This window comes from Strix uralensis, chromosome 4 (assembly GCF_047716275.1).
Source record: "Strix uralensis isolate ZFMK-TIS-50842 chromosome 4, bStrUra1, whole genome shotgun sequence".
Classification (NCBI taxonomy): Eukaryota; Metazoa; Chordata; class Aves; order Strigiformes; family Strigidae; genus Strix; species Strix uralensis.
In genome coordinates this window covers 115,799,728-115,816,377 of record NC_133975.1, presented here as the reverse complement: position 1 = coordinate 115,816,377, position 16,650 = coordinate 115,799,728, and the positions used below count along the sequence as shown (strand labels likewise).

Sequence of the window (16,650 nt, the reverse complement as noted above, 5' to 3'; positions counted from 1 at the left end):
TACTTTTGCATTTTCCCTTTCACCTGCCAATTCCCAATGTGCATTGGGTTGCACATTATGAAATGTATTTTCTTATGAGATAGTAACAATGCATTTATTTTTTAATTATAGGAATTCCAAAGAACAGCACATGAAAATACTACATTTTCAGTTATATTTTTTTGTTCATTTAGATCTGAAATCTTCCTGATTTTTACAGCTACAGCAAGAATCCAGTCTTAATGTTTTGTTTGAAAAGTTCTGGCAGCTGGTCTTATCCTTATATAGCAAGCCCACTTCAAGAATAATATTGGGTTTTTAAAAGTCCAAGGGGATATTTAGGAGTCCAGATTCCAGTGAAATTCACTGGGATCTGACAGTCTGATTCTGTTTGCTTTTTGGTTCAGCTGTGACCATGGAGAACTCCATGATCACCCGGAAGCATTTATTAGACAGACTAGAATTGTTTGCTTGCCCATGCAGAAATAAATCTAGAAATACTGTAAAAATGATAGTAATAACTTGTTCTTCCAGCTACCCATATGTGGGGGTAAGTGAAGACCGGAGTTGAGGATTCATGCTAAATCCTGGAGTGTCAGGAAGACAAGGCATAGTATCTCCGCTGTTGCCTGAATGGTGACCCTCCACCTGAGAGGGTTCCCGCTCCAACAGAGGTGCCGAGGTGACTGCTCATTGCCTTGCTTTCTCCTGCCTATGATTAAAAAAGGGCTTCAGTCTTAGTGACGTCATTCAGTGTTCCTTACCTGATCTGAAGTGTTGCTGACTTCGTAATTGCAGCTGTTCTGTGAACAAAATCAAAGTGAAGAGTAACTGCTCTAGCATCATGAAATGTGCGAAGCTTTAGCACTCTTAAATTACTCTTCCATTTCCTGACTTTGTTTTTTCAAAGCACAGAAATGAGATTCACCTATTAACATGACACAGAGAGGGAATGATGGTGATCTGGGCTGGCTCCCTGCCACTGCGCTGGGGTTAAGCAATGCACCAGGTGTAACAGTTACCATTATTAAGTGCATCCTTAGTGCAGTTTTTACCGCAGATTCATTGCATTTAGGGTAGGGATGTGATGCCACTGCAGTGTACTGACTACTGGTAGAGGCCTGTTTGGGTTTTTTTTAAATGCAGTTTCTATAACGAAGAATTTCCCTGTAGTAGAAAACTTTAATCCCAAGTGTGACCTAAGGACTATTTTAAGGTTCGGTTGAGTTGTTTCCTGCGGTTCAAAATGCTTAATACTATTTAAACAGAAATCTTGCTGCAACTTTACTTTTAGTTTTAGTTGATGGCAGATTCTTACCTAACCTGTTTCATTAAAGTATGCAAGGCCTGGTTACAACAACATGTTGTTGACATATACCGAATACTGCATTTCCAAACTATCAAATAGCTTCTAGATAAATGAAGATATGGGTGTTTGAACCAGTAATCATGATGTCCCCTGCATAGGCATCTGTAGGCCTCCTGCTTCTGTGAAAGCTCTGCAGGTACTCCTTTTGTGGCCATGGACGGCGCGGTGTAGGATTGGAGGAGAAATCTAGCTAAACTGCACAGGTGATGTCTTGTGGGTGAGAAGAGATGGTTTTGTGTTGGGTTTTTTTTTTTCTTTCCTCTGTCAGCCTTTTAAATCTGTTTTTTTGACCACAGTCAAGATACTTGGTGGTCCTGGCCTCATCACCAATATGTTAGTATTTCCATGGGACTGCAGCATAGAACATTGTTAAATGTAAGAAGGGGTCAGTGGGGGGACGGTGCTGCTGCAGGTTAGGGACTGAGGTTCATTGGGTTTCCTCTGGAGATTTGAGCACGGTGCTGTCCGACTGCATAGTTCTAGCTGGACATTTGGGTCTCATGCTCACCAGCACTAGAAGCATTAACTTTCATCACACACAAAACCCCTGAAACTCCCTGCACTTGGGTCATATGTGTGTTGGTAGCTTAATTACTAAAAAGTCATAGCTGTCCTCAGAAGACTTACTATTCTGAATAATTTATTTTTACCTAAAATCAATAGATGTAGTTTGAGAAAACTATTTTAGATACCATAGTTTGATGTGGCACTGTGTGCCTGGACAGAAATGGGGCTGAAATCTACAGATGTAATGTTTAAGCTTGAAATTTGTCGGGATGTGGCTGATGAAAACTGAGAAGTTTTGAGGTTATGGCTTGAGGGAATGCTTTGGCTTTGGAATAAGCTGGTGAGAAATGCCTCTGGGGGGGAACATGTCTGCATTTTAGAATACAAAACTGCTTCTGAAGTCTCAGAAACTGAACAGTATTAAAAAAGAGGATAAAGTGTTTAAAAGTAGGTGCAAAATAAAAGGCAAGTCCTTCTGAGGCCACAAAGACAATCAGGCCATGTAGACAATCTGCGTTTTCACTTGAATATTTTGAGTTGGGAAGAAGACGGCAGCTAACAGCAGCTTATTTGAAGTGGAAAAGAAGGATTTGTCAAATTACTGGAACTGGATTTTTGTACTCCAGCGTAGGACTTCCTACTTAGTTGGATGTGCACAGGGAGGGGAGAGAGACCATCTTTATTCTTCATGGAGCTTTGTTCAGAAGCTAGTGTTCATACTGCATCCTGCTCACAGAACAGACGTACCTGTGCTACCTGCTACTTCTTGTTGGTCTCTGTCTACTGAACTTTGGTGCAGAAGCTCCTTGTTTACATGAAGCACTTTCTGATTAGGCTGGAAATTGACATCTTTTTCTCCTGTATCTTTGATGGAGATAACAGATTAGTGACTGTATTTTGCTTGAGGATAGAGGTATGAACATTAAGTTTTCTTGAATGAGGAAGACTTGTGCTCCTTGTTCTTTTAAAGAGAGAGCTCAGACTTTCATTTAGTGAGCAACATGCACAAACAACTTACTCTCCTTTCCCTGACCCCCTCCTCTTTTCCTTAACATATGGATGAATAACTTAATTCCTGAAACAGATTCTTCCTTTGAAGTCTTTTGTTGTTCTACGGAGTTACTGTAGTTGTGTATTAATAACTGCTGTGTTGAGTGGCAGTTTCTTGTTGCATTTTTCCTGTTCTTGAGGAGTTTGATTTCTGAAAGTTAAGACTGTTGCCACCCGTACTTGTAAGCCTTGGGTTTTGGTCCTGGAACATCCCGGATGTTTGTCTTATGGATTTCTTTGGTTTGGGTTTGGTGGGGGTTTTGGGGGGTTTGGGTTTGTGGTTTGGGGGGGGGGTGGGGGTGGTGTTCTGTTTTTTGGGGTTTTTTTTTAAATTACTCGTGCTGTTTGAGGCACTGTTCTTTCTTCTAATAATTATACGCTTCTATGGTAGAGGTGGTGCTGAGCTCTGCTGAGTGCAGGGAACAGCTGAGAGATAAAACTGTAAAACCGTATTTGGGGTTTCTGTAATTACCTGTACTGCCGGAAGGTAGCCCTGCCTTCAGCAATGTTATGGTTTTGTTTCTTGTCCTCGTGTTGTTACTGGTATAAAGTCAAGTGCCTTCAATGCTAAAGGCTCAGAAAACTTTCTTAAACTGACTTCATGTCCTATGCAAGTGTTTTTTCTACAACCTGCATAACCAGTACTTTGTAAAACTTGTTTACGCTTCAATTGTACATAGTGTTTTTTAAAAAAAAAATAGTATTTTTATTTAGGTACCTACAAACTTGAATTCTAGTCTTGTGTGATGCATTGTAAAACAATACATTTCTCTTTTGAGTACCATTACAGTTGTAAAAAGGTTTTCACTGGTTCTATTTTTCTACTGTTGCTGAGAAGCATGTAACACTGACTTTATCCTACGTATAGTTGGCATTTCAAATAAATGGCTTGTATAGAACGTGCTTGTGCGACTTCTTCCAGTTGACTGTTAGCAGTGGGCTGCCGCAGCGCTGCCGGCCGCCCTCCTGGCTCAACCAGCCCTGACCGATGGCCGGGGGAAAGGAGTGCTTGATGCAAACCTAACAGTAAAAGCTCTTAACCTGGCAGGGTTTGTTGTTCCTTCTGGAAAAAAAGGTGCACAATAATGGTTTGAACATCAAGGATATGGTACAAACCAGTATAAAAGGAGGAATTCAAAATTAGTGGCGCTGTTCAAGCAGCTTGTTAAAAAGGAAAAGCACTTTGGTGAAATAGTTCAGTGAGTTCTTCTGGCTAGAGCTTAGTTGACTTGAGACTGTTCAGTATTAAAGGCGATAGGATTACTCTTAGGTGAGGCAGGGGGACTTAGCCCCTGGTATGGGAAGTGTTTGTTTTCTCGGCAGAGCAGCTAGACAAAGGCACTTGGGAAGTACCCAGCATTCGCTTCTCCTTGCTGTTACCCTGCATCAGCTGAGTCTTTGTTCCGTCTCCTGCACAGAAACAAGCGCTTCCTTCCCTACTTCAAAGAGATGACTCAAGTTTAGAAGTGTGTCATGCAGCAAGCAGAAAATCTTGACTATTCTCACTTTGATGTACAACAGTAAAATACTGTGGGGTGGGGTGCACAGTGAGTGCTGTATGGTCTTAAACGTTAATTATTGACACCTTCATTCCTGCATCCAGGAAGATGAGGTTTAGGAGCAACTTCCTCAACTAGACAAATTTATTGTTACAGACTTTCTGTTCCCTTTTTAACAGTGTTCTTCTACATCTGCTAACTTATAGAAGGCAGGGCGCCTCCTTGCCGGGGCAGCCTTTGGGCAGGAAGCACCAGGGCTGTCAGGTGGAAGGGGGGTTGTACCTGTGCTCCCCTCGGGTAAGGCCGCTCGGTGTTGTGGTGCGGGCTCAGGCCCGGCGCTTGCCTGTCCTTGGCTGCACAGCGGGGGCTGGGAGCACCCCCCCTCCAGCTGGGACCTGGGCAGTGCAGGGCAGTGCCCAGCCCAAGGCCTGGGCTCAGAGCTGGGCCCAGCACAGTGGTTGCCTCTGGGCACCTTCTCCTCCATTTCAGGGAATTACAGGCCACAACTGCAACGCAGAGGAAACGCCATCCCCTGATGCCCAAAGCAGTACAGGCAGGGGCTGCCAGCCCTCAGCCTGGGAATACCAGGCTGGGCTTAGCCCAGCACCCAACTGGGCCCCCAAGATGGGTGTTGGCCACAGGGTGAACAGGTCACAGCTGCCCTGCCCTGTGTCTGGCCAGAGTGCGGATGAAAACAAACTGCTACAGCAGCACTTCAAAAAACCCAGACAGCACAGATCGAACAGTTCTTTAATTTTTAGATATTTGAGTTAGGTAGGCAGTTACAACTCCCATAACAGTTGCTGCAAAAAAAGCACATACACTACCCAGGGTTAAATTTAAATGCAACTAGTCATTTTGCATGAAACAAACCCCTGAAGTCAGCCTCTACGCTAAAACTAGCTTTTGTAAATAAAGTGGTCAGAAACCAATAATAGGGAGAATGATACATAAAGGTCTCATTTCCTTCTCAAAAGTCATGAACATGAGTCCCCATGGTAAAGAAATCATCCTACTACATAAAGGAGTTAAAAATTAGAACTTTCTTCAAGTAGGTTCTGGGGTTTGTGGGTAAAGGCAAACTAAAAACTACACTAGGCTCCAAATTTAGGAAAAGTCAATATTGAATTGTAGCTAAGTGCAGATTCTTAAAAGTCAGTGACCCACTGTGGTAATCTTGTTCCATGATTATCACAGTGATTATAAAAAGATCACATGTTTTATACTGTAGCAAAATGCCAGGATGCTGCAGTGTTTTCAGGACTATTTACGAAGTAGAGTAGTTTGCAGGAGGCTAGTCCTTAAAATCAAAGCATGTTAGTAAGTCCTATAACAAACCTCCCTGCTGCCTAACCTGTACTTTCACACCTCTTCCTAGATACTGTTTATATACTAGCAAGTGGATAAAGTTCATGTGCCAAATTTTTGCATGTAAAACATCACTGTACAATATTAGAAAGAAAGCTTTTGAATTTATAAAAACAGATAGCACGCTCCGTTGCATCAAGCCTACCCTCTGATTTCTCATTTTTCACCTGCCTTGGGAGCGCTTCCTCCGTGGAGAGCGAGCGCACAGCGCTGGGCCCTTCGCCGGGACGCAATTCCACCCAGGAGCCGTGGCCCAGGCGCCTGCCCGCGGGACCCCCGGGAGCCGGCGCCGCAAAGGCGCAGGGAGCCCTTGCTAGAATGGCTCCACCCGAGGGGAGGGCGCGGAGCCCCTTTGAGCAGGAACTGGGCACCGTGCACAGCCCTGCGCTGAGGCCGGGGGTCCGGGCTGAAGGGAAGGCGTGGCAGCACGCCAGCCGCCCCCCGCAGCCAAGGCCCGCTGCCGCGGGAGCGCGGAGCCCATCACCACTGAAATCCCTCTAACTGCAGTGTACCTGTTAAGAACACGTTTTAGTCGCTACAAATAAAGGAACAAGTATGAGACAAAATGAAGACGTTTCTTGGACAGCTGGATGAGAAGCCAAACTACTGAAGATGCCTCTTTTATTTGCCAATGAATATTGTTCTCCCAGTTGTCCTTTCAGACCCAAGCCCTCTCAGTCTAACTACAGTAGTACTGCATCCGGTTAGTCCGTCGTCTTTTCCGTGACTGAAATTCTTCAAAGAAGTGCTGAATGTCTTCTCTTTTAACCACCTGGGGGAAGCAATATGAAACCCAGGTTGTGCTACAGGAATTCAATTAAACCATCCTTTCCTTTTCCTCGCATGCATCCCCCACGTAAGCGTACAAAGGCACATGCACCGGAACCTCTGCCACACAGCCGGCACTACAGCTTTCCTCTCGGACCCAAGGGAGATGATTAACACCCAAGTTGTATTACAAGAGTACAGAGAAACGAGCTCCCCAAAGGCAGGACAAGCACGCAGAGCAAAGCTCCTGAGGGTATTTTTAATGGGTTTCACCACTTGCTTTTATCAGCAGAAAAACCAACACAGAGCAAGATCTTCACTAGCTCACTTCCGCTTCTTTGCAATGTCACTAAGAATGGCAATTCAGCAAATAAACCAACACAATGCATGTGTTGATTAATAACAGCATGCAAATGCCTCCAGGAAAACACCTGACAAGACTGCCAATATTTACTCATCCTTACTCTTCTAAGGGTTTAAAGTCAGTCTAAGAAAAAGCATAAAGGTTAAGAGCTTTGTTTCCTGAATACTTTTCCTAGAGCAAAAGTAGCTTCATTTAAGAACTGCTCTCAGTACTACATAGACAGATTTCTGTAAGGTCCCTGTTATCTCTCAACAATGTCATTAAGGAAATAAAACTTTTAAATTCCAGTGAAATCAGGGGTTTCTAATTTCTACTGCAGTACCTTCAAGAGACAGGGAAAAAACACTGTAACATAGCATCATAGTAGTCAACACCCAGCCCTCAACAATACTTTAAAACACATTTTCTGGCAAACAAATTCTGTGAGTTGCACCTTACCGTTCCCTCATCTGCAAATCTCCTGAGATAGTCAGTCAGTTCTGTCTTTAAATCATTGTATTCTGGATGGAGAAATGAAGGCAAGAGAAAGAAAATAAAAAAAACAGAAGACACCCAGCTTTAGTTTAACACTGGCTCAAGAAGACAACTTGTTCTACTTCCTCTTGTCGTTTGTTAGATTTACTTGAAACAAATCTAGGCTTGAACAACATTACAAATAATAGTAATAAAAAGAAAGGCAAGTCCAGGTAAACATGAGAAGCCTAATACCTTACCAGAGTAGCCTACGCAGTGTGAGTGTCTGTTCAGGTGATCTTCAGAGATACATACAGAAGTTCAGTGAGTGAATTAGTACAATTAGTTAAAAGACCACCCCTGCTCCCAGCTCCCCACTGCAACAGCACACGTGGGTCACCTGTAACTCAGGATTGGGCAAGTGTCCTCGCCAGAGTGCAAACCCCCCACGTGGAAGAGGGAAACACGGCTCCAGTTATAAAATACCTCAACACTGCCTTGTCAACAGAGCCTGCAGCAGAGCTGCCGGGGGGCACCCTGCCCCCAGCTTCACAGCGCTGGCACTCCCCCAGACAACAGAACAGGGTAAGAGAAATACGCCAGACAGCAGAAGTGTAAATTAATGTTTAAATATTCACGTTACAAGAAACTACTATCAATACAGTACCGAAGGTATTAAATAGAGGAAAAGCTCCACACCATGTAGTTCCTCCATGTAAATTAAGGCTGTAACAACAGGCCAGAGAGGACAAACTTCTCTAGAGTAATCCTGACTGAGGTGTGCAGTGCGCCATACAGTCTTCTGCATGTTACTTCAAAAACAGTTTGACACCACACTGCAAGACCTGATACCAATCTCTTATGGGAAACTGTTCAGTTAAATAAAGTGTTAAGGCAGATTCTGAAAATGAAGTTGTAATTACCACAGATGAGTTCTACTTGCTGGACTCTGTTCATGCTGTTAAGGGTGTCCATTAAAGGATCTCTCCTCTCTGTTTCTTGGTCACTGGTACCTTTATTTTCATAAGCCAAGACAGTGTCACATTCATCTGTCAGGAACTGGACTTCAAGCTCTGAATACATTTTCTGGAGAATAAAGTAAAATTTACTTTTACGTTGCAAAACTTCTCAGATGGAGATGCTGTCCCCCAGTCCTTGTTGTGTTCAGTATCACAAATAATAACAATAAAAATAATAACGTAAATTTTGGATCCAGCATTTCAGACATCTTCCCATAAGGACTTCCAAAGCAATACTGCGTTTAAGCAGCAAAGAAAATACAAACATTTAGAAGCTCCTTTGTGCTCTATTAATTCCAAAGGATTCGGTGTGTTTCTCTGGGGGGTGGAGGGGTTTTTTAGGTGTTTATAGGCAGAGTAAGAACATTTACACAGATTTTATCTACAAGCTTCTCTTCAAAGATTCTCTAGGAGCTCCTCCCTGCCTCCCCCACATCAGTGAAGGTGATAATGAAGAGAGAATACCTACCAAACAGTCTTCACAGGTGCATAATTTGCTTCTCCAGTTCGATGGCCAAAAGGTAGCAGTATCTTTTTTTAAAAATTGCTTGCTTTGGAGTTCTTTCAGCTTGCAGACTGTCTCCTCACTCTTGGTAACTACCTGAATTAAAATGAGTGTTCAGTGCTCTATAATGTCACTTCAAATACACTCTGTCCTTTCCAGCATGTCATTTTCCTTCTGCAAGATTTTTCTTTTGTCTCAGACACGTTTATTTTTATATTACCATTTCATCCACATGAGGTTTTAGCAGTTTCCACTGGAAATTTCTGTAGAAATTTACTGCAATGGCCATAAATGCTTAAGAAATGAGAGCTGGGCTGTCATGCAAATGCAGCTACAATGCAGAATACACCTATATTAGAACAAACTCAGAAGTTACCTCAGTGTAAAGTCCTGGTGGCTGACAAGAAGGGATGGATATAACCTGTCTGCAAACAGATGTTACACCCTTGTCACCCACTTCTACAATCATGTTCTACAGCCTACGCCACGCTGCACAGAGACCACCCGTTTGAACTGGCAGTGACTGAAGAGGAACACGGAAACAGACTGAAAGCATTTACCTCTTCACCGAACCTGTTCAGAAAGAGGCGGGCTTTACTTCACCTACCATCACTACGAAGATGTACAGGACAGCAAAGAAGGTACGTTTTACCTCTGGACAGGCAGACCCAGAGCTAGTGGATGGTTCATTAAACCGTTCCGTTTGCTTTTCCTCCTTCGTTTCTTGGTGTTCCACTCCACTTTCTTTTTTAATTTCTTTTTTTGGCTCTTCACTTTCCTCAGCCTTCAGGACAATCCCCTCATCTTCAAGGGAGTTCACTTTGGTCAAAGCAGGAACTGGAAGATACATACCCATGTAAGTGAAAATACTGTGCCAGACAACGTACAGGCTACCACAGATGTTCTCTCTGCTTTCCAGTGCAGTGTCAAAGAGCACCCAGGTACACCTCATACACTGCAGGGTCCTGGACACACTCTACAGCTGTCCAAAGACACAGTGACCTAGGTGCACAAAGAAACCGGTCTCTCTTTCACCACAGTCTTCTTCACCTTTCATACGCCTATTCTAAAATACCCTGCTTCCCAAAATCTAAGCTCTAGGAGAGGGAAAAGGGCATCACAGTTTAACATAGTTCTGTACTAAGATGCCTGTCCTTCCTGACACCCCTTGATAGCTATTGCAGGTTCAGTAGATGTTGTGTACCTTTTTGTTGACTTTGTGTCAGAGTCCTTTTTCTCCAGATGCACACACCAAAAACTCCATGACAGATTAACTACACTAACCACTTCCTTATTTAAAACAAGCTTTTCTTTTGATGTCAATTCAAACGTGTGCCCTGTGACATAGTGGGTTAGAAGGAGGAAAACCAAAACAAAAAACCCCCCACCCCTTCTGTACTGTAGATACATTAGAAGGAAGAGGACTCCAGGTGGGCCAGCTTGGAATCCTTAAAATTACCAATAAAATTTCTGGCAAATAAGAGATCAATCACCAGTTGATATAAGCGACATTTAGGAGACTATGTGAAACCAGCTCTTTCCACAGAACACAAGTCATCTACACTTCTGATCCTGCAGAGACGGAAGCAGAGGCTTGGTGTGACCACAGGGATCACATGTCCTGAGCACAGTCCCAGCTCTACACAGATGTGCTGCGTTTGAGTGGCGGGGTTTTGGTAGTGGGGGAGGGGGCTACAGTGGTGGCTCCTCTGAGAAGCTTCTTGAAGCTTCCCCAGCTCCAAGTCAGACCCACCTCTGGCAAAGGCCGGCCAGTTAGCGACAGTGGGTGCACCTCTGCCACAATGTATTTAAGAAGGGGAACCTGGGAGGGAGTTGGGACTTTGAGGAGGAGTTACGAGAAGGACACCTATGTGAACACTGAGGTGAGTGGAAGGAAGGAGGAGGAAGCAGGGGAGGTGCTCAGAGCCTCTTATACTCAGCTGTTTGCCTCACTGCTTCCCCTAGGATGGCTCTTCAGTTCTCTGATCCAGTTTAGAAATTAAGTTTGAGACAAGTATTAAGTCTTCATCTATCTATGTGCTAGCACATCTTTGAGAAAATAAAAGAGTGAGCACCACAGAATTAAGATTTAGGAATGAGAACTTCTTTTTTTTTTTTTTACAGAACCGTTACTGCAGCCCTGCATGTTCCACTGCTGAAGGTGATTGTCCAATATAACGAGTGTCATTTCTCCAACCACTTAAACAGTATTATGTTATTAATCGACCATGTCTGAGAAATACATGATAATGAAATATTGGCTCAGATATCTTAATTTTCTTTACCTGCTAATTGCGATGCATAAGCCCACAGGAAATGGCAGTGCTTCATGCAGGCTTGGCACACCATTTCGTGAAAGTCTCCACTTTCAGGGGGAACTGCACCAAGATGCTATCAAAAAGAAACAAGCACACAGCAGTGAAGCACTCGCTGCTAGCTGACAGACTCAAGTCTAGGTTTAGAGGAAGTAAAACATCAAACATTTTCAGTATAAGCATACACTCCTGCTAACTTTCTACAATAGTCATCTGTATAACTTAAAGACTGGAAAGAGCTGATAAAAATTCCAGGGAAAAGATGAAATAATTCTCTCTTTGTCTACAGCCTTTTATGCCTTCTACATACCCAGAAATCTCAGTCCTATCTTCATCTCATTTCTAAGTGATATTCTTCTAAACTCTCCTAAGCATACCTCTTGCACATTGCACATTTAAACTCTCAAATAACTTTTTATGATTGCTTTCTTACATGGAAAAGATTTTAAATCTTCATATTGATCACATACTGAACTTGAGAAGAATTAGGCCCCAAAGCTCTCCAGAAAATGGTGAGGACTATTTAGGCAATTAAAAGCACTTAGCAGCTTTCTTTTGAAAAGCATTCTTGCAAAGCTCACAGTATGCAGCATAACATTCTTCATACATACATTTATAAAAAAGAATCCTATAGTTTATCTACGGAACCTATAATTGAAGCCAATGATATTTCTTTTTATTCTTTGATCCTGCAACTTCAAACATGGAATTTCACTCACGCCCTTCAAGGCACAAGAGGCTGAATCTTTAATGCTTACCCGTTAAGTAGGCCACACACTGAAGTGCTGAGCTGCTTTTAAAAGATTTCCCCAACGTTTGTAATCAGGAACCAAGAGCACAGTTTGTTCCTTGCCACTTAAAGGAATTACAGTTTTAAAAGCATTCTTCTGAATGAAGAACTATTCAGGTAGTTGATAATGATGTGCCTCATTAAGAATCTTTTTCTCACCAACTACTTGATTAGAATTTTCCAATTAAAGAGACAGTATAAAGTTATCTTTTTATTCTGCAGTGGTAGCCTTCAGAAATGTAGAACTCTTCCTAGGTTTTCTGTGGACAGCAGCACAAGATTAAACTTTCAACATTCCTTTGCCCAGAATGAAAAGAAATACCTCAGAACTCATGTAATAATCTTTTGAGAACTACAGCAAACCTTCCCAAGTAAGAATAACCATACAAACTTAACCGACACTGACTTCTTCCTGTGCAAATGGAAATGCGGCTACTGAAGAGCTTCCTTACCCTTCCATGGAACCAGTCTTCACAAACTATGCACTGGATCATCTCATCTGGAACCTAGATGAACGGTTGGATTATTAGCATTAAGAGTAACCTCCTGAATCTTTCCCAAGTCTCAAACGGCAGTATTACGCAAAGCCCGCTCAAGTGAATCGCACTTCCCTCTTCACCCACCCACAGGGAGCTGCCATTAATAAGTAGTTAACTGCTTCATTAGTCAGTTTGTGTCCCTGAAGTTCAACAGCATATGTAATTTGTCATATTAACAAGACTGTGGAAATTCCCATTTATTATTACAAAACTAGTTTTCCCAGTAGAGCAAGACATTCTCACACAAAAGGCCAAAAAAAGTTAATACACTGTTGGTATCTTTCTTCCTGTAAACGGAAATGCATGATCAGGCAGCTTAGCAAAAGAAAGATACTGATATTATGTCATCAGGTTTATGAAGGAATGCCAGAATCCTAACTGTCCATAATGCAGTATGGTACAAACTGCTTTGTTATGAAAAATTATTAATGATTTCTTTAGAAATACTTAGCTTTCTCTGAACTTCAGAGAGTAAGTTTATAAAACACTTTTTTGTATTTGAAAGACTTGTGCCTTCCTTGTTCTTTAAACCACCTAACTTCTATGACTGCAAACAAAAGTGTGTGTGTGCAAACTAAGTGGTATATTTTAATACTTCAGACAGACAAAAAGTGTCCTGACCTCTGTAAAGGAAAGCTAAAGCCAGTGCTACAGGACAGACTCTCCCCATCCCAGAAGGCTTGTCAGAGCACTGCTGCAGGCACCAAGATGCAGATTCTGGTCTCTCCTAACATGTACAATGTGTTTATTCTGCGCTTGCCACATTTCTCAAGATGATGAGAAACCCACCCCCTAAGGGATCTCTGAAACTTTAGAGAAGAAAGCAGGGAGGACTGCATCTGCATTTTGTCCAAATGATGGTTTGTCCTCCTTATGTCTTTAAGGCATAAACATATTCTACCATTTAAAAAAAAAATGATAAAGTAATTACTTTATACAGCACGTGACAGCCAGAAGCAATATGGAACTTAAGATTTCTTGAAGTGGGATCTTCCCTGCAAAGTAGCTCAGCAACTACCCTTTGGACAATATTTTGCATAAACACTATCTATGTATGATTACTACTGGGTTTTGTATTTACCTCATCTTCAGGATCAGGATAAGGTCTTTTACAAGTACAGTATAATCCATAGAAATTGTCATTATACTTATTTCCTGAATTCACCTTGCCCTTTTCCTAGGAGAAAAGGAAAAAAGTCTCAATAGACAATGCAGTGAAAAACAAAAGACAGAAAAGATGTATAATCTAGAAAAACCCAATTCCTGTTCCACTTTAATTCCTAAAAGCAATCACTATACTCACCAGCTTGAAGATCCCAAAAGATATTATCCAGACACCTATGCTATACCATGAGCAGCAGACAGGGCATGCGAGGAACACTGAAGTTCAAATGGAAAGAGGAAAAACAGTCTTTCCACCTTTGTAACAAATGACAACTGTGGCGTTTGTCCAGCAACTACTAATCTAAAACCATTTAAGAGTTTTGATCACCAACCACACCTGCTTGCTGACATTATAGCAACGTCTGTAGATTTACTGGGCACCTTCCCCTCCATTCTTTTTTTAAACATCCAGACTGTGTTCCAAACCCAACTTGGTTTAATCTTCCCGCTGAGCTTCCACTAAATTCATGTCATATAAGCCTCACACTACAGGAGAGGATCATCTAAATTACAAAACATGCCGAGTGAAATTCAATTACAGGTAATCCCACTAAAAAACAAACAGCTAATACAGCTGCAGCCAGGGGGCTTCAGAACTGCACATAGTGGCAGCCCAAGGCCACCCATCATCGGCTCCTGCAGAAGCAGCTGTGACCTTTTATGATATTACTACAAAGAGCTCTCTACCACTGTTCTGACAAAGGAAGAACAGACGAGGCGAGCACCCGGCATCCCTGAAGTCGGACAGATTAATGGACAGATGCTGAAGGTCACTTAAACAATACAATTGATTTTGCACTGAACTGAAGGAGGAGGAACAACCACGTGATCCATTCCACTGACCCAAATAAGAAACAGTAACATCTTAAAATTGTCATAGGTGTCTCCGTAGGGATCACCGGACTGTAGCCTGAGGCTGACTAGCTCTGAATCCGTCCCAGTTCTGCCAGAACAAAACGGGCATACACAAAACCACATGCTGTTTCTACATTTGGACTGTTATTACCCTGGGAGCTGCACTGCAGGCAAGCCAGCTTCCTGTCACTGCTTCCCAGACAATTACCAACTACTTGACAAGCCCAAAATGCCCACCAAGTATAAAAGCACAGGGGGCTTAATATAAAAAAACAATCCATCAGTAGGCTCTGGTGACAACCTATCAAAAAAGATTAGGGCACTAATGCCACCACAAAGGAGGGAACTGTCTCTTTGACAGCAGCACAACCTTAAATTTCCTTAATGCAATTACAAAATTGCAGTCCAAAAGGTCTTCCTGAAGCCAGCTTAAAGCTAATGAGATGTATTAGTGCAGACACCAGGACACATTTCTGGCACTGTGCTGACCATGGACGCCAAACTACTGCATTCATGGATGACAAGGATCAAATGTTCTCTCTGCTTACAACATTTCCCTTTGGTTCCTTAACAGTTTTATCTCCTGCTGTAATACTCCCACCTTCTTTAACGTGCTGGGAAAAGCAGAGGCATCACATGAGTCAGCACTGGCTGAGGCAAGGCATCAACCTCCCAAGGCTGATGTTTTGATTCTGTATGCATGAAATCTATGTCTGAACTTACTGGGAGTAACTTGCACTGCAGATTTTTGAACTTGCTATTTCCACAGTCACAGCGGAAGTTCCTGGAAAGAAAAACACAGCATTTCATGTTTTTTTATTAACTGAAAACACATTCATTTTTGCATTCATAACAATTCCCAGCAGTTTATTAGGAGCCACAAAAATACTCTTGCAGCTATTTAAACAATAGCATCAGTCAGAACGGGCCAAAGGGGCCCTGCAGCCTTACCCTCCCACACGCTATTCTCGGCAGATCTCAGCTAACACCACCATTTGCAACAGCACTCGGCTGGGAGACCACAGCGGCACAGCTGACCCCGGGTGCTGTAACTACCACACTCAGGGAACACGAGTGCATGTGTTGGCATGAGAGGAGCATGAATTGGTTCATTTCTGAAGGCTGGATCCACAGAGGTGATTAAGCTCTTGTCTCCCCCTCAGACACCTAAACTCTCACATAAATAGGGTCGCTATGCCAAGCAAATGGGGGCACACGGGTACCTCAGTGACCTGACCTCACCTGCCTGTACAGTTTTGCTGGAAGCGGTGTATTTTGCGAGTTTCACACTGTCCTACCTCACACAGAGGAGGATGCTCCGGGGAATCTCCCCTGCCCGGCTCACCTCACACTCACACCTCCCCCGGGCGTCCCAGCGCTCGGGTCCGGGAGGTGACGGTCAGCGTACACCGCCTGGCCTTCCCAGCCCGCCGGAGGGGCCCGCGTTTCGCCCCGGGGAGGCTGTGAGGGACCGGCAGGGCCGCGGGCCCCGAGCGCCGCAGGCTGAGGGGAGCCTCGAGCCGCCCCCGCCCGCTACGAGCGCACGCGCGTTTCCCGCCGCCGGCACGCGCCCGCGCCCCGCCCCGCCCGCCGCGCCGCGGTACCTCTTGGTGTAGAGCTCGAAGAGGCGGTGGGTGCCGTGGCACTCGTAGCTGCAGGCCAGGCAGATTCCCGCCGGCTCCCCCCCGGGCGGCGTGCAGGTGCTGCAGGCGTACAGCGCCTGCCTCTTCACCGCGCCCTGCGGAGCGACATCGGCGCAGGCTACAGAGGGCGTCGGGGGGCGGGGGGGTCCCGGCCCCGGGCGGCCCCGCCCCCAGCCCCCCACCCCCCCACGGCGCCCGGCCCCGCCCCCACCTGGGAGTAGCTGCAGCGCTCGTGGTCGCTGGCCCCCAGCACGGCCCGCGCCTCCTTCTCGAGCTCCTCGTTCTCCGCCAGCACCTCGGCCAAGGAGACCACGGGCTCCTCCGCGCCGCCGCCGCAGCCGCTCTCCGGCTCGGCGGCCTCCGCCGCCGCCGCCTCCATCGCCGGGACGCGCGGCCGAGAGCGAGCCGAGGCAGGAAACGCGCGACCGAGCCGCCAGGGGGCGCCGCAGCGGAAGCGGAACCG

General features: G+C 44.4%; 1 protein-coding gene across 1 annotated transcript; it reads right to left on the bottom strand.

Moving 5' to 3' along the window:
• Window positions 1-5,140: 5,140 nt before the first annotated feature.
• UBR7 (ubiquitin protein ligase E3 component n-recognin 7) lies at window positions 5,141-16,642 on the bottom strand. Its single transcript, XM_074868648.1, has 11 exons — window positions 16,399-16,642; window positions 16,149-16,282; window positions 15,268-15,328; window positions 13,607-13,702; window positions 12,439-12,492; window positions 11,167-11,272; window positions 9,534-9,718; window positions 8,846-8,977; window positions 8,281-8,443; window positions 7,343-7,404; window positions 5,141-6,544 (listed from the first exon to the last, which is right to left on the bottom strand). The coding sequence occupies exons 1-11, from the start codon at window positions 16,564-16,566 to the stop codon at window positions 6,452-6,454; spliced, it is 1,254 nt and encodes a 417-aa protein (XP_074724749.1). The 5' UTR covers window positions 16,567-16,642; the 3' UTR covers window positions 5,141-6,451.
• Between the last annotated feature and the right edge of the window lie 8 nt (window positions 16,643-16,650).

Bases quoted from the DNA above. Each gene is read 5' to 3' on its own strand.
- UBR7 (XM_074868648.1), bottom strand. From the start codon at position 16,566: ATGGAGGCGGCGGCGGCGGAGGCCGCCGAGCCGGAGAGCGGCTGCGGC. The intron at 16,283-16,398 runs GTGGGGGCGGGG...GTCGCTCCGCAG, and splicing joins AGCGCTGCAGCTACTCCCAG to GGCGCGGTGAAGAGGCAGGC. The intron at 15,329-16,148 runs GTACCGCGGCGC...TTTTCTTTCCAG, and splicing joins TTCGAGCTCTACACCAAGAG to GAACTTCCGCTGTGACTGTG.